Source organism: Petromyzon marinus, chromosome 4 (assembly GCF_048934315.1).
Source record: "Petromyzon marinus isolate PM22_M1 ecotype Great Lakes invasive population chromosome 4, UKy_Petmar_22M1.pri1.0, whole genome shotgun sequence".
Classification (NCBI taxonomy): Eukaryota; Metazoa; Chordata; class Hyperoartia; order Petromyzontiformes; family Petromyzontidae; genus Petromyzon; species Petromyzon marinus.
The window spans coordinates 25,182,561-25,200,129 of record NC_133670.1 but is presented as its reverse complement, the minus strand read 5'-3'; the positions used below and the strand labels follow the sequence as shown (position 1 = coordinate 25,200,129).

The window sequence follows — 17,569 nt, the reverse complement described above, 5'->3', positions numbered from 1 at the left end:
AGGGTCTAGGGGGGCTCTTGCAAGCATGCAGTAGATGTTTTGTGTATTAATTAACAACAGTAAACTTTGCCAAGTTCCAACAATTCCCCGTGTTAATTTCCACTCTGAACCTCAGTCAGCTTCTGCACACTGTGCTACGTACCCAGTGACCAGGGTTCGATTTCCGTCAACACCAGGTCGACTCAGCCTCAAATAAGTACCCAAGTGCAGTGTGTAAATATCGCCACAAGGGAGACAAAGGTGGCCGGGCATGGTGCTGGCCACCCATTCCCTCATGTGCAGTACTGGTCTTCTAAGGTGCTCGCTAACAGCACTCGCTCCAAAAGTATGTTCGGCTATATGGGGGATCTTTGTTGTCTATCCATGGATATGCAGGTGTGGTGGAAAGAGTGCCATTGGAAAGGGGTCCATGAAACCTTTAAGCCGCTCAATGAACACTCTTCTCTCAAACTGCTTAGATAATATCGTGACATATATACAGTTAGGTATGAGCTAATGACAAGCATAAAAAGTCATGACAACACCTTGCCAAGTTAGGTACCACTACAACATACTCTTAGTGTTGAACCTAAAACCGTGGATAACACGACCAGAATAAGCTACAGTGCCATTAGTACCATCACATAAAGAGTATTAGCGAAAATAAGCGTTACGAGACATGAAATACACACCAATCGATGTCATCTACCTTTTACTTATTTGGTAAAATTAAAGACACTATATATTATATGGGTTTCAGTCTGTTACTGCCAAGTTTTCTAGCAGAAGGCTGCAGAACAATACCAAGTCACACTCTTTGTTGTATAAGAGACATGAAGGGTTAGATGTTACTTGTAAGAAACCATATCGCTGTTATAAAAAGAAAAACACTTTTTTTGTTGCATGGTTTTATAGCTTCTTGTGAAAGAAACGGGGTACTTCAACTGTCCCTCACCTGGCTCTGGACAGTTTACACTGGACTAAGCTATGACCCTGCTGGTAACGCGTGACCTCGGCATCATACACAAGGCCAAAGTACAAAACCTGCAGAAGGGCAGAGTTACACACAAGTAGAGGCACGCATTTACGCATGGACACACCACAACAAACAGCAACCATCCACAAGACTCGGGACAAAGCCTCATCACCCCCCTTTATACCTCCAAAAGGATTTCCTCACGGCCCTCGAATGTGGAATCCTTGACATCGGGCTTGAGAGTGAGCGCATAGTTGAGTGGCAGGACATCCATCGGCAACCGTTCAAATGGCCTCTTCTCAGGCATGATGCAGCGTGAATGGAAAACCTGTCTGTCACCATCACAGTGTCACCACAAACATCAGTGTCAGTAGGTATTTGCTGGGGCTAAAGGTAATTATGTACACAAGATATATAGATAACTCCCTCTCCAGATGATGCGAGTTATTATCACAACCATATTCATTAAATTACAGTAATACCAGTGACCTCACCATGTACATATTACAGTCTGCACGACCAAAATCACCACCATTCTCGCTCACATAAGCACCATCAGGAACTACCACCACCAGAGCTATAGTACCATCATCAACATCAGTACCATCAACCACCGCCAATGTTATCTTCATCACCAGCACCATCGTTGGCACCCTTAATACACTCAAAGCATCACCACCATCAATCTCCACCATCATATAAAATATTGTAACCGCCACTCTCATCCATCACCACGATCACCATCAGAGTATCATTACCTTTCGATTTAAAGCTTTCGTGACTGTAGGGATTCATCTTCTTGGTTCTTTCGGTAAAGTCACGTAGAATGGAAATAAAATAATAAAACATAATGTTTTATTTTTAAATAAAACATTACGTTTTATTTGTGTTATTTTATTTCAATTCTACGTGACTTTACCGAAAGAACCAAGAAGTATCATACCATCAGTACCAGCATCACCGCAAATGCGTGCGGCGTTATCACCAACACCATGACATCACCACCATCACGGTCAATATTTTCACAAACTCTGGCACCACCACCCTCATCATCACAACCAACATCACTTACCACCAACACACCTGCCACCAATGCCTTCACAACTATCCCATATGCTGCATCACCATAATCACCAACAATGTCATCACCATCTGCAGCATCAGTACTACCACAACTATCATCTTGATACAGCTAATTTTGCTGTGTCCGTTCCACCTGAAGACGGAAGCTTGTGTTGCCTCCGAAGCGTCGTGATTTAATTTAGTTTTCATTTATTTTACCTACGTGACTTTACCGAAAAAAACATAGAGTATTATCTCACATCCCATATTATCCCCATATACGGCATCACCGCATATTATCCCAAGACCATCATTATCCTCATGAGCGACACCATCGTCACCACGACCACTAGTAATCATCACCATCAGCAGCATCAACACCAGCACCATCATCATCACCACCGCCACCACCACCATCATCTGTGGCGGCAGCAGCATCACCATCATCTTTCACCACAAATATCACCAATCACCGTCACCACCTCCACCAACAGCACAATCACCAAAACCATCGTCACCAACCCCCATCAACATTACCATCATCACCAATCCCCATCAACATTACCATCATCACCAATCCCCATCAACATGACCATCATCACCAATCACCACCACCATCAACAATGAGCGGTGACAGCAGCGGCAGACACAACCACCACCACACCTGCACGTGGGGGGCTGCTCCTCTGTACCGCCTCTTCCCGCGATACAAATCCGGCCCAACGATAGCGGCGACGACGCACAAACACGCCCAAGTTATTAACTAAACGAGTTGAGATTAAAACGTGTATCGAATTAGGTGTTCAAATCGAATCTCGTTGTTCGCGACCGAGCTGGGTACGCGACAGTGGAACCGCCGACTCTGCCGCTGCTGCTTTCGGGGGGGGGGGGGGGCGTCCACAATTCCCAGCGCACACGCGCCTCGGCCCCCCTCCCATTGGCTGGTGCGGCGACCGCCAGCCAATGGCGCGAGAGGCCGGGCGCGTCGCGAGCGCGCCCCACCCCGCCAATGGGGCGGCGATCGGCGCGCGTCCGTTGTAGGGAATATAATCGCCCGCGCGAGGACCCGTAGCAACGCGTTTGGTTAATGTGGGTTTATTTTTCAAACCAATGAGTTAACACTTTTTGCGCGTTGAGGCTTTTTTGTCATATTTTGTGTTACCTTTTGTTGCTGCTCACGGCGCAGTTGGTGACTAAAAGAGGCCTACAAACACCGACTCTGCCCGCTATCTTGAACACTAACGTTTTAGACAGGATCGTGAAGGTCATAATTGATATACAAGTTGTAGGTTTGAAAATGCTGTACACTATAGCAGTGCAATTAAAACAAAAACGTTAAGGAGCACGTCGTGCCGAGTGTAAGGGCACCAATGGAGATTTGCGACGTTCTGACGGCAGATGTCGGCGTCACGATTTAGCCGAGCGTTTAGCGGCCATCTTGGGTGGGGAATTCTCGCGAGGCACTCTGGAGCCTATCCCCTAGTAAGATGGCCGCCAAAACGACATGGACACCACGTGCTCCGCGTCAACCCATACCCCGTGTTCTTGTCCAGGGAAATTGAGTGTCCACGTCCATACGGCGTACAACCGTTTCAATACGGGCAAAAAAAATGTTTGTGATGGGATATAAGGGCACGGAGTGATCAATACGGTCTAAATTGGTCTTTAATAAAGGTAGGCACTAATAAGGGGTTGACATGTGAGTGTGTGGGTGACTCATACCGTGTCAACCCGTACGGGTTACCACGTATTCTTGTACAGGGAAATTTGAGTTTACAGGCCCATACGGCGTGCAGCCGTTTCAAAACGGGCAAACAAAATGTCTTTGTTTCTCCCTTGTGATGGGACTTTGTAAGATGAACGTTGAGATTTATAAGAACACGGAGTGACCAACGAGGTCTGAATTGGTCGGTAGTAAGGTAGACACTGATAGGTATGGAATCTGTCGACTGGAAGAATGCTATGAGATGTAAAGCGCTTCTAACATGCCCAGTAGGGAGCGGGTGAGCAAGTTACAGCAAACAATACAAAACACGGTCGGAGTGTAAAATACAGAAAATGATCAACAAGTCACTAAATGTAAATAAACTAGTGCATTGTGTCGGATTTATCACCAAGATAACAGTCCCTCAATAAAATATCACATTAACATAAGTTCCATAGTTCATTTATTTGGTATAGCCCTGTGAGCCATTCGGCTCTTGAATCGGGTGCAACCGTAACAAAAACATGAACAAGAAAACATCTTAAAGTGACTTTGTGTCACTGTGCAAACAGAAAATCCAGGAAAAAAAAACATCAAAATATTCCTGAAATAGCACCGTACACCAACGCTGTGTGCAAAACTCCCAGTGGGATTCAAGTCAAATAACAACCACAAGACAACTCAAGATTATGGCCATCAGTCTAACTCCGTACTACAATAAACAAAAACATGGCCAAAACAAAAAAAAAACTTTTTGAAATCACCAAAACAAAGCCATAAATGCAATGTAACAGTGATCATAGGGACTGTGACCGAATTTTTAACAAACTACATAAATAAATTATAACACCAAAATCTAGAGCCATATTTTAGGCCACTGAATAGCAGTGGCAGCTAGGGTTGTACAACTCCTCTAGAGCAGTTTTGAGTGAAGATCTCATTGGTAGTGATTCAAGTTGCAGTTTATAGGCAATAGCATTCCAGACCCTGGGGGCATCAAATAGCAAAGGCCCTTCCTCTGGTTTTTGTACGGCAAAACATTGACTAGTTCACCGTGGTAGTGGTGGTGCTGTTGCGTTGGCAGTGGTGCGCAAGCGCAAACCTACAACAAACACCGCAAATACATTTTCGATAACCCTTCCTTGAAAGGAACAAATGTAATCGGCAATGTGTGGAGCCAATGGCCCTTCTCAGCACATGTTCATGCCACGTGCTATGATAATCACCCCATATCTAGCCAAAGAAGCCACACTGAGTCGTAGCAATTATATATAAAATCCCCTTTTAGGGCGTAATGCAGTCTCCGTGTTCTAAACTTATACCACCCGCGATAATAATAGGTGTTGGTGATTTTAAGCTGTCCTCGGCAGTACATTATTGTGAAATAGATCGATTGCGACGTTCACGATTCGCGCAATAGAGTCGATTACTGTGTCGTTCACATGCTGTTTGTGCTGCAGATTCACCTGAATTAAACCATTAAGTCCCCCTCGCGGGAAACATCTAACCGTGGCAACTCTGCACAGTGTAAAACATCGCAGCCCACATCGGCCCCACGGTACGATCCAGTATCCCGAATCCTCCAGCAACTGGATTTGAAATGCACAGGAAACGATTCCAAAAATCCGGTGATCTTGGGAGAGTAATCTTGGCTCGAAACAGGAACGCTAAGCTGAATATCGGAATTGTTTGTGTGGGTGCGGGAGCGTGCGTGTTAAATCTTTACACCCCTTTCATGTAAACCCTTGCAGCTATACGGTAGGGATTCCGTCAAGACATGTGGCGTAAAACGAATCGACGATCCAAAATCTAACCCAACAGGTGCCGGAATCGCGATTCCATAATCCCACTACTGTCTCGTGCAGGACGTTTGGGCCTTCAAGACGTGCGGGGGGCCTACAGGACGTGTGGGGGGCCTTCAAGACGTGTGGGGGGCCTACGAGACGTGCGGGGGGCCTACAGGACGTGCGGGGGGCCTACGAGACGTGCGGGGGGCCTACGAGACGTGCGGGGGGCCTACAGGACGTGTGGGGGGCCTACAGGACGTGTGGGGGGTCTACAGGACGTGTGGGGGGCCTACAGGACGTGTGGGGGGCCTACAGGACGTGTGGGGGGCCTACAGGACGTGTGGGGGGTCTACAGGACGAGGCTCGCCGGCCCCGGGATGTCGGCCACGGAGCGCGGCGAGGGGCTGCAGCTCGAGCTGACGGAGCGGCTGGACGCCTTCGTGCTGGAGCTGCGCGGCGCGGGGCCCGGGCCCGGCTCCCTGAGCGTGGCGCTGGGCGCGCTCACGGTCCTGCGGAGAGCCGTGGCGCAGGCACGGTGGGGGCACGCGGGTAAGGGGGGGGGGCACGCGGGTAAGGGGGGGGGCACGCGGGTAAGGGGGGGGCACGAGGGTAAGGGGGGGCACGAGGGTAAGGGGGGGGCACGAGGGTAAGGGGGGGGCACGAGGGTAAGGGGGGGAGGGAGGGGGGGCACGCGGGTAAAGGGGGGGAGGGAGGGGGGGGCACGCGGGTAAGGGGGGGGGCACGCGGGTAAGGGGGGGGAGGGGGGGCACGCGGGTAAGGGGGGGCACGCGGGTAAAGGGGGGGATGGAGGGGGGGCACGCGGGTAAAGAGGGAGGGGGGGCCACGCGGGTAACGAGGGGCGAGGGAAAGCGTGACAGGTTTTGGATGAGGTGGACAGGGTTTGGGTCTGGGGGGTAAGCAGGGGAGGGAGGCAGTGTTGGGGTTAAGGGTCACGTGGGATGTGAGGAAAAGGGGGGGCCAGGGCGATGGGTGGATAAATGGGAGCCTGGGTGGCGGGGGGCGAGAACAGGGTGGGAGAGGTGAGGTAGGGATGGTGCGTGGGGAGGTGGAGACGGGGGCGAGGGGAAAGACCCGCACATAAACAGCAGGAAAAAGAGGGCACGGGGATTGAAGGAGGTGGCGAGGAAGGAGTGGGGGAGGGCGGCAGGGAGGGGAGGTAATGATGGTTGGGGGGGGGCAGAGGAGAACCGGGGGGGGACACGAGAGAGATGAGTATTGGGGGTGGCAGTGCGTGTACACCCACGGGGGAATGGCAGACATGGGTCTACTTGGGAGACGTGGTTTACCTGGGCATGTACGGAGGCATTCACCTGGAGGTGACCATATACACAGTTCGTGTCCACGGTGTTCTCTGTGGCCAGGAGTCCAACCGATTCATACGAACTCATAGCGCGGTGCCACGATACCAATGCGTCACTGCTACACGCCGCGTGCTCGGTGACAATGAGTGAGAAACCTCTCAGGCATTTTAGACTGCTGTGGAAACCAGCACAGTGCAAGAGGGCAGTGTGGTCAGCCCGATGCCGAGTTGTCTTTGTTTCCCCAGTGATGATCTTTACACTTAGCACCAGGTGCGAATTTCATGCTGAGTCGACCAATGGGAAGCCCAGGAATCGTTCAAATATCATTTGCCATTGATGTTAACTGTGGCCAAGAATTCAACCTAGATGTCTGGGAGTTCGTAGTTCAATGCGCTTACCACTTTGCTTGCATGCCATCCTCACGATGCCCTCGATACTTAGTGATACACCAGCGACACAGACGTTGGGACCCATTGACGGGAAGCTCACGCGTGCCCACACAAACCTGCACGCAAGGGACTGCATGTGTGGACACGCGTAAACGGTGGGCGCTCTGTGGCGTCTTCGCTTTGTCCGCTTGCTGTGCTGGCAGGAGAGCTCATGGACGTGATCCGCTCCGTGGGGCGCCGCATGGCCGAGGCCCAGCCCTCCGAGACGGCCTTGGGTAACATGACCCGGCGCGTGCTCAAGATCGTCCGCGAGGAGTACGCCAGGTAGGGTGGGATAGTCGACCCTCGCCGTCTCCGAAGTCTCTCTTGGCTCGCTTGACACCTCGTCGCTTTGGGCCCGATCCGAAAGAGTACTGTTTATGTTGTTAACGAAATCGGCGATGAAAGTATTCGTGAGCAAAGTATTTTTCATTTTTTGTTTTAGTCAACGATTATGAGAGGATGAAAAGTGTGACGATGGCATTGACTGATAGCCACCAAAGACCAAAGCTTGACTGACGACTGCAAGACGAAATTAACTCTTCTAAATGAAGTTGCAGCTTAAGATAATGTATTGATGCTAGAGACAGCAGTGCACCGAGGAAGACCAAAAGTGGTAATTGAATATATGTATACAAAAAATATTTCCTGAGTTCACTTATTGGCAGACCAGATAATACTGGGGGATTGAAAATAAGGAATTATTTGGTCATGGTGCATTTGCAGTGGTGCACAAGCCCAATTCACAAAACAACTCAACACATTCATCAATAACTACCTTAAAAATATATTTAACGGGCTACATTTTGGGAAATAGCCCTTCATAGCACATGAAGAAGATCCAAGTGCAATGAAGAAGGTCATTACCCAAAATGTTGCCTCTTATACATCTGTTTTATTTTACAGCAGTGTTTCTGATGAATGTGTTCAACAACTAAGAGTGGGTTTAACACGTAGGCCGACTCGACTAAGCGAATGACTAAATGACATCCTAAGACCTGACTAAAATAATAAAATAAATAAAAAATGCCGATCACATTGCCACTGCTGGGACGAAGGCTGCGGGGCCACAGCGAGGAAGGCGACCCGCAGGAATCGCTGCACAAGCTGCTCACTGCCGGGCAGCACAGCGACGACTTCAGCAGCAGCTACAGCCAGCTCAAGCCCATCGTCATCGAGGCCATCAACGAGCTGCTACTGGAGCTCGGTCAGACACCCGCGTGCCTCTCTCCCCCGACCTACCGTGACTGCCCACAACCGAACCACGACTTGTCCGACGGGTCTCCGGGTCGTACCGCGTGGTGCTTCGCTTGGTGCCCAGTGTCTTGCTTCGCGCGCTGGGAGCTTTTCAGGAACTGAATATTCAGTCGTTGACGAAGCACTTGGGAGTCGAACACCACGTGGTATAACCCGAAGACACGACTGTATAACCTAAGCAGTACAACCGTGACCCCTTCCCACCCACAACCATGACCTCTTGCACACAATATTGTGTATTCTTTCTGTACTTGAAAATGTATGTGGGTAATGATGTGAGTGGGTCATGAATTGTGAAGTTTTGACATGGTAGCAATGTTCTCTAGGCCAAACTGCTATAAGGGAACATTGGTCATATGGAGATGATGGTGATGCGTGACATGTCATCCACAGCCTGCCAAATCATATATTTCACATCTAGAAAAGATAACCAAGATGTCATCCAGTGCATGATAGTTTTATCCACAGCTATTGTGCAGCATGCAAATGATAGCACAACCCCATCTGCAAACACAGCTGCTCTTTCCAGACATATCTACTCACCCTCAACCTGCAACCATTTATCGCCTCCCTTTCCCTCTGTTCCCGTGCCTTCCCCCATCTCGATGCAGAGGGCAGTGTGGACAACATAGCTATGCAGGCATTGGAGCACATTCATTCCAACGAGGTGATAATGACGATGGGTATGTCCCGCACCGTGGACGCGTTTCTCAAGGAAGCTGCTCGCAAGCGCAAATTCCACGTCATCGTGGCCGAGTGTGCGCCGTTCTGTCACGTACGTACGTGCGTGCGTGCGTGCACGCATCAATACTAATACCCGCCAGTCGCCACGAAGCGACGGTGATGTCACCACGGCCCCTGTGCCAGGCTAGGTGCACTGAGGCTATGTGAAGTGTCAAAGTGTCAAAGGCTCGCTGACAGGAGGTCACGGGACAGACTAGGTGCCATGGGTTGACTGAGATGACTGGCAGATTCACCAGCTGTGCCCCCTACTGTGCCAACTTGCTGCATTTTAGCCACCTGGCCCTCCGCTCGACTCTGGCCTCCGTTATTGGAGAGCGACTGCCTCCAATTGACCACTCGCGTCCTTCATGAGAATGCTCACATACGTGGACATTTTCCCAAATATTCGGACGATCCTAAAAAAAAGTTTCGCATTGAGCAGAAGTATGTCACAGGAAATGATGTCATATCAGTGGCACTACTTCCATTATTTCCCCACCAAAATGCCATCACACCACGTCAGTTTTGCTTAAATAATTTAAAAATAAAAATGTTCTAGTTATATAATTTTTTTACTGTTTTTACATTTAACACGTAGGCTTTCGCGACCAATATTCATAATAAAGGTTTTTGGGTTAGATCGCGTTATTTATAAATGTGTCGTAACCCTCCACCACCCGACACGGCCAATCAGCAAAAAAAAGTATCACGTTGACAAAAGACAAATAGTTTACTACTTTAGCCCACCGGTGTGTTGAAGAGTGAATCCACAACATTTACAGTTTGAGTACGACGTTTCGCTGGTAATTACATCCTGCATCATCGGGCAATTCGCCAGAATGGTAAAGCCCTCGCTTGCTCCCGATCTTAAATAGAGCAGCAGGGTGACGTCATCATTTAACTCATTTCAGGTGCAGTGATTTGAGAAATAACTTTAATCGCTCTGACAGCTACAGGCTTAGTGCGGCTTGGAAGCGTATTATTAAATAATACATATTACAATACCTTATAGGGGAAACGCATACTAATTAACGGATTACTAACGTAGCATATAATCACAATAACACATTACAACTAATTACTAATCTATAACTCATTGCTACTCATAACCATTGACTGATTACCAATCGATTATATAATTACAATACCCCCCCCTCCGCCTCAAATCACTGCACCTGAAATGAGTTAAATGATGACGTTACCCTGCTGCTCTATTTAAGACCGGGAGCAAGCGAGGGCTTTAACATTCTGGCGAATTGCCCGATGATGTTGGATGTAATTACCAGCGAAACGTCGTACTCAAACTGTAAATGTTGTGGATTCACTCTTCAACACACCGGTGGGCTAAAGTAGTGAACTATTTTGTCAACGTGACACTTTTTTTGCTGATTGGCTGTGTCGGGTGGTAGAGGGTTACGACACATTTATAAATAACGCGATCTAACCCAAAAACCTTTATTATGTTTTTACATTATTACATTTTAATATTAATATATAAAATTAGTTTTTTTTCAATCCAACATCTGAAAACATTTAATGTGAAACTCTACATAGCAGGCACACACCTGCGGGGCTTCACACCCTTGTTTACGTAATGTCCACAAAGACTTGCATGCGGCAGGGTGCATTGGAGCTATACCAGCTGACTGTTCAGCAGCATTCGTTCAAGCAAGCCTGATGTTGCTGATGAGATGCTGTGTCAAAACTGGGAAAGAGTTTTCTTGTATTGCACCATTGCTACGGAAATGTACACTTCCAGAAGGCCTTGCAGTTGATGGGCGGGATAACAAATACATTTTTACGTGGAGGAACAGATACAAGGAGGAGATGTATTGTCTGCTTGTTTATTTTGTTGCTAATAGACAACGTTCTTAAAAGCCTAAATGATCCATAATACTCGGTACAGAGTGCAATTAATAATAATCGTCATTGTGTGCAGCAGAGTACATCTACACCTAAAGCACAGCGGCTTGTTGTTTACACACACCGTTGGGCTCCGTAGCTCGCACTGATGCACAAAAGCGTGTTTGTTTTTCAGACGCCCACTGAGTGCACGCACACGATCCTAAACTCATGAGATCGGGCAAAATTCAAAAACGCTCGCCCTCGAGTGGACACCCACACCGCCCGCCCCTGCATTGACGGACACGCGAACGGGCAGGAGCGCACGCCCTCCTCGACGCTCACGCTTTGCAAGCGCAGATGCACGCCCGCGCGAATTCACGCACGGGTGCCCGTCCACACTCCACGCCCCTTTACGCACAAGCGCACACAGTCCATTTCGCTCTCCGTCACGCTTGCATAATAAAACACGTCTTCCCGAGCCAGATTTAACGACAAATCGAGCATGTCATATTTGCGAAGGTGAACGCTGTGCACGCGATGTTTTGTTTATTTCCCCGTTCTCATTTCGAATGGCACCGGATGACACAGACGTCCGATCGTTACAGGGTCAAAAGCTGGCGGTGAGCTTGGCTAAAGTCGGCATTGAGACGACACTCATCACAGACGCTGCTATATTTGCGATGATGTCCAGAGTGAACAAGGTAATCAGCGTGCACTCCCAAGCCCTTGTGACGCTCGCGTCGATGAGCAATGCAAACAAACGCCTCGGCACACCGAGTGGTAGGACAGCATGCGGCTCCACGCTTAGGTGGATTTGTTAAAATGCAAACCCTAGGGGTGGAGGCATTTAACGATGCATCGATTCAAATTCTCTCTCATGCTCACGTTGCATGCATGGTGGATGCATGCATCAAATGTCACGTGTAGGAATCTATGATTTACCATCCATGCTGATGATATGCTATTGCGTGTTAGTTAATCAAGTGAACGTTACCGTACAAACGAGTCGGGAGAAAAATAATTATATATGGAAACAATACGGGGAAAATTATCAACATGCTCTGGATTATTAAATGTAACCGTGACCCCGTATCGTAAAAATCATCGCAGCACTGGGAGGGTGAGACGTTACGTGTCTAGATGACGTCGCTCAACTCGTACGCCCGTTTGCCATTGTTATTGGCCTTTGCTGCTGGAGTGTAAAACTTCTTTCAGTTGAGTGAGAATGAAGATCAAATGAATATACATGAGGGTTGGAGGCCTTCTGCCCTCGGTGGGCCTTTGTAGGACGTTCTTCGCACCGATTGAACATTCTGCCCGCTGCCATGCGCAGGTAATCCTGGGGACGCACACGGTGCTCGCCAACGGGGGTCTGAAGGCCGTGAACGGCGCTCAGACGCTCGCCCTGGCCGCGAAGCACTACTCGACGCCGGTCATCGTGTGCGCACACATGTACAAGCTCTCGCCGCAGGTACGTACGCACCTACGCACGACCGCACACGCACACGCACGATACTTTCCGGCAGGAAGTGCGAGCGGAGGCTTTTCCCGACGTCGACTTTAAAAGCTGATGCACCGCAGCCCGTGGATAACAGTTCCGTTTGCTTTTGTTTTTTTTCCCTAATTTTACTTTCATTTCTATTCCAATTGGATTGCCAGTGTTATGTCCATAATATGAAGCAATTGTCACAGCTAGTGGCAATGTTGGAGAAAGGTCTTTGCAGATGTCATGGAACTACTTCTGACGTCCCCCTTCAGTAGGCCTCTTTAGCAATACCAGGTGCACACCTTTTACAAGTTCTCAAGAGTGCAAATCTCACCTCGAACCAAACAAAAAAAAATCGGAATTCTCGGAGCTCGAATGAACTGAATTCAACACCCAAATGTGTTTTTTTTGTGGAGTCATTGGTGACCAGACTGACTCACTTAACTTAAGAACATTGTTTTATTATTGATGACTGCCCAGATTCAAACCCAAGATGTCAGCAGTGCAGGCTCGTTGCTCTGATGGTCTGACATAGTGTTGGCACGCCTAATTACTCAGCCACGTCTGGAATTCCATTTTTAGACGTTCTGAACACGATCTATGAGGCTTAAAGGGTGGTCAGCTTCAGCCAAGTCCCGATATCTCTGTCAGCTGAGAATCTTTAAGTTTGCACCTCCGGATCTGCAGGTCGAGACTATTTTTTGACCGTTACAGTTCATGTTGACACACTCCTTACAATACACCTAGGTTTTGTCAGGCTGTGAAACAAACAAAAAAGACTTTTGATTTAAAGCTTTCGTGACTGCAGTGATTCATATTCTTGGTTCTTTCAGTAAAGTCACGTTGAAGGGAAACAATAAAATAATAAAATATATAAAACAATAAAATTCTCACGACGTTTCGACTGCAACACAAGCAGTCATCATCAGGTGTGAAAACCAACGGCAAGAACATTTGAAAGAAGTGGCGGTTTGTATTTTTATTTTTTTATTTTTTTGGCGCTAACGTTTAAAAATAAATAAATACAAATCGCCACTTCTTTCAAATGTTCTTGCCGTTGGTTTTCACACCTGGTGATGACTGCTTGTGTTGCAGTCGAAACGTCGTGAGAATTGTATTGTTTTGATATATATTTTATTGTTTCCCTTCAACGTGACTTTACCGAAAGAACCAAGAATGAAAAAAAAGCTTGTCATTGTTCTGAGCACTCACCGCAAGAAATACATGTTTTTTTCTAGTTTCCGAATGAACACGACGCGTTCCACAAATTTGTCTCCCCCCAAGAGGTGCTTCCTTTCTCGGAAGGTGAGTGTCGCTTTGCCGAGCCCTGTGACCCAGGGGCCCATGCTGTCAGCTCAGAGCCCGCAAGAGGAACAAGAGAGTTCCCACTGCCAATTTGCACATTGCTCTGCTGGAGGAGGGATGTGGAAAAACGTGCCGGACTTTTAATGAAAACAAAAAGCACCTATACAAAATGGAAAAATATTTAGACCCATAAATGTTTTAGTTCTCAGCGTTGGCTGAATGCGCCGTGAAACATTTGAAATTAAATCATCTTTGAAATACATTTTAACAATTTAATTGACAAGTGATTGGTGAGCTCAATATTTTGTTCAAAAGAACCTAGAACTTCAGCAAGAACATAAGGAGTGTATTATCTCCTGTAACCATTAACGACCCCATTCCAGCGCGTGGCATTGTTCAAGAGATTAATGGTGATGTCGAAGGCTGCTCGCCATGCGAGGGCTTCAGGAGAGAGCTCGTGCTTTTGCTATTCCTCCATTGAAGGAACACGGACTACATTGGTTTACTTGTGCGGGTCCATAGTTTGGGGTGCATGGCCACACTAACACTGGCTTGTCTTTAGATAATTATCCATTAACGAAGGAGTGCGCATCGGCCTGCTGATGATGTCATTCGCGAGAGTAGGTCATTGTGTCACAGCGTTGACCGTCAGTCCCAAATTAGAACATTTACCCCAGCTTCAGATTGGTAGATGAACATACAAGGTATTCATTCTTACAACGTTGACAAGGTCTCCGATGAGCCCGGTTGGCTACGTACAGTGCGAAAGAACTTCAACAGACATACAAAAGACCCGGTGAATTCCAGTAGGCCCTCCTCACCTGCCAATCAGTTTCAAAGGCAATGCATGTATATCATCAGGACATGTTTGTTTCCATGTTCACCACAAGTGTGGTTAAATGCAGACCTGATTCCTTGCAAAACTATCTATTTGGTGTTGGAACATCTTAACACACCTGTTTTATTTCCAGAAAGGGTCAAACATAACCTGATTTTGCATTCCTCACCTGTTCGAGCGAGGGGGCACTGTTGACGTGTGTGGCCCCGTGTCCTTCCAGGCGAGATCCTCTCCAAGGTGAGCGTCTACTGTCCCGTGTTCGACTACGTCCCTCCCGAGCTCATCACCCTCTTCATCTCCAACATCGGGGGCAATGCGCCTTCCTACATCTACCGCCTCATGAGCGAGCTCTACCATCCGGATGACCACGACCTGTGACCCGTACCTTTACGGAAACCGAGAAGTGCAAAACTCCGCCGCTCGCTCGTGCGCCGCTCGTCATCGCTCGCCTTCACGGAGCTCGATCTTTCCTCGGATGTCCCCAGCCACTGATTTGCGCAGGAGAAACCTAAAAATAATTTTGTTTTGCGTTGGCCATTACTTGTGAAGCGTGTTTGTCAATTGAGAGGAAACCTGCACCCGCCGGAGAAATCCCCCACGCATACGAGGGGGGGTGACAGCGCTGCCATCTTCCTGGCCACCCTTTCAACAACGCTTGGGAAGCCACGGTGCTTACCCAACCCAAGATTAACACGGGCACCTCCACAGTTACGATTCAAGTCTTCGCCGCCTCGTGCCCTCGGCTGAGACGCTCGTTAGATGAACGTCCCGCGTGCGACGTGGACGCGCTCGAACGGCATCGCGTTGCAAGGCATCGGTGAGCACTTGCGCGCAAGTCAGATGTGGCACGCGCCGAGGAGACGCGCCCTTCGGTGGAGTAAACCATCACGCACGTTGCAAACCAATACGTGGACACGCACACAAATATCGCGTTCATGTAGAGTGTGACGAAAATAAAAGAGGAAAAACCATTGGGTTGTGGGACTTGGATTTCTTTTTTGTGTAAAGCACTTTTATCTCCTCACAATATCACAAACATATTGCACAATGTTACAGTATGTATATCGTTTGTAATATATAAGAAGTGGTAATGGCTAACGGTGCGGTAACAATATTGACGACAAATCAGCGTGTTGAGGGGGGGAACGTTTGTTTTTAACAACTAGAAAAGACTGCAGGCGTCACAGATCCCCCACCGCCCTCCCCTACCAGTCGGGCACAACAGCATGCACTTTCCTCAAGACCCACAAAAACACCACCAAACTTCACAGCTTGCGCGGAAAGATTCTTTCCCGACCGGAGCGACAAGACGAGTGTGTAGAGGACCCCGCCGGTAGTTTGACTTTGAAAATAAAAACCACGGGACGTCGTTTAAAAAAAACAAAAAACGGGAGAGGATTGCAGCGGCGACCGTTGCTGGCGAGAGGCCGGCGCCTGACGGATGGAACTCCTCCCGCAGCGTGACCCTTGGGTCGGGTGAAGCGGTCGAGGAGTCGAGTGGCTCGTTTTGTTTGTTGGCGAGCTGTCGCGAGGCGAGGCTCGCGACACTGGTCGAGCCGCGACAAGAAACGAAGCGAGCGGCGTGTCGCGCAGTTGGTTTGAGAGGCGAACGAAGTCCGCCGGGGATGGAGGACGTGCCCGGTCGTCCGCTTGGACCTCTCCGCTCGTGCACCATTTTGCTCTCGCCCGCTCTGCCCTCCCGTTGGCAGCACTTGCACCGTTTTCTACTCTGCGAAAAAATGTCGTGACCTGAAATTTGAGCAAATCGCCGGCGTGGCGATGGAAACTTCCAATCGGATCATCACCAGAGGTCGCCTGACTACCCGAGGGGTTGTGTGCACTCTGGAGAGCATTCGTGAAAAAAACAAACACACACGCTTGCACAAACTCTGTTTTCATCGGCCATACAGTACCCGTCAAACTGCCACCGCCGTACCCAGTTGCCTTCGTTGCTCCTAGTAAATGCCCATTTACTTGTTGCGACCGTTGCCCTACATTCGACTTTGAGACACGGCCCCAAGCGCCTTCCCGTCGTCGTTCGCCGTGGCCGTCGCTCCGTCCTTCCGATGGTGACCGTGCGTGGCGTCGCGGGTTCACGCCACGTTTGTTGCTCGCCGCGCTATCGCTGCGTGCAGGCGAGCTGCCCCCGAGTTACACCTCCAGGGGTTTTACCCGTTTTTCATGTGGACCCATGGGCGCTAGCGATCTTTTGACGGAGTGATACGCGAGGGGCGCTGGTTGTATCGGGTTGGGAGAATACAAGGCCCTTGGAAAAGCTCCGTGTCGTGAGAGGTCCAGAACACCGGTGGTTATTGCGGAAGTTACTCGGCATATGATCATGATTGATCGATTCAATGATTGATTTGCAGCGAATGAAGCGCCTCGAGTGGATGCACTGGTCGCACGAACCCGTTACATGAAACGCATACATTGAAAAAACCGTGATGGCACGTTATTCCACACGTGCGTCGTCCTACAGGTGCGACCGAAGCATAAGTTAATCGCCAAATCGATGCATCGGTTGGTATTTACCAACTCTGTATTTCAATCAACTACCAGTATGCACCAGCATGCATCACCTAGAACTGACCGACAGTCCCTAATCTGGATGAAAGTCCATCGAAGCAGAACATTTTCACTCCAGCAAGGTTCCTTATCTACCTAGGGTGTTGGGTTTCCATTGCTGGGAGTGCTGTCATAAGAGCATGCATTCATTTTGCGGATGGACTTGAACAAGGAACATGACCTTTGTGGTTGTAGCCTTATTGTGAGTGGAAATCTGTGCCTGGAAAAGTCACCATCGGGAAGACTTATAATATATTACATCAACGGTAATACTAGGACAACCACAAATTA

General features: G+C 48.7%; 2 protein-coding genes across 4 annotated transcripts in view; one reads left to right on the top strand and one right to left on the bottom strand.

Annotated features, from left to right (window-relative positions):
• Nucleotides 1–3,408, bottom strand: part of NPEPPS (aminopeptidase puromycin sensitive) — a 33,674-nt gene extending 30,266 nt beyond the window's left edge. The window contains exons 1-2 of one of the 3 annotated variants that reach the window (XM_032944703.2): nucleotides 3,180–3,408; nucleotides 1,140–1,287 (exon numbers count right to left, since the gene is read on the bottom strand). In XM_032944703.2, the coding sequence (XP_032800594.1) occupies nucleotides 1,140–1,287; nucleotides 3,180–3,286 (255 nt within the window). In that variant the 5' untranslated portion in view covers nucleotides 3,287–3,408. Of the gene's footprint in view, nucleotides 1–1,139; nucleotides 1,288–2,681; nucleotides 2,924–3,179 lie in introns of those variants that run through there. The other 2 variants (XM_032944712.2, XM_032944719.2) reach the window with 2 other exon arrangements.
• Nucleotides 3,409–5,193: 1,785 nt separating this feature from the next.
• On the top strand, nucleotides 5,194–15,684 carry EIF2B2 (eukaryotic translation initiation factor 2B subunit beta). Its single transcript, XM_032944730.2, has 9 exons — nucleotides 5,194–5,280; nucleotides 5,588–6,058; nucleotides 7,424–7,544; nucleotides 8,318–8,466; nucleotides 9,128–9,291; nucleotides 11,690–11,785; nucleotides 12,418–12,555; nucleotides 13,809–13,875; nucleotides 14,934–15,684. The coding sequence occupies exons 2-9, from the start codon at nucleotides 5,887–5,889 to the stop codon at nucleotides 15,089–15,091; spliced, it is 1,065 nt and encodes a 354-aa protein (XP_032800621.1). The 5' UTR covers nucleotides 5,194–5,280; nucleotides 5,588–5,886; the 3' UTR covers nucleotides 15,092–15,684.
• Nucleotides 15,685–17,569: the final 1,885 nt, after the last annotated feature.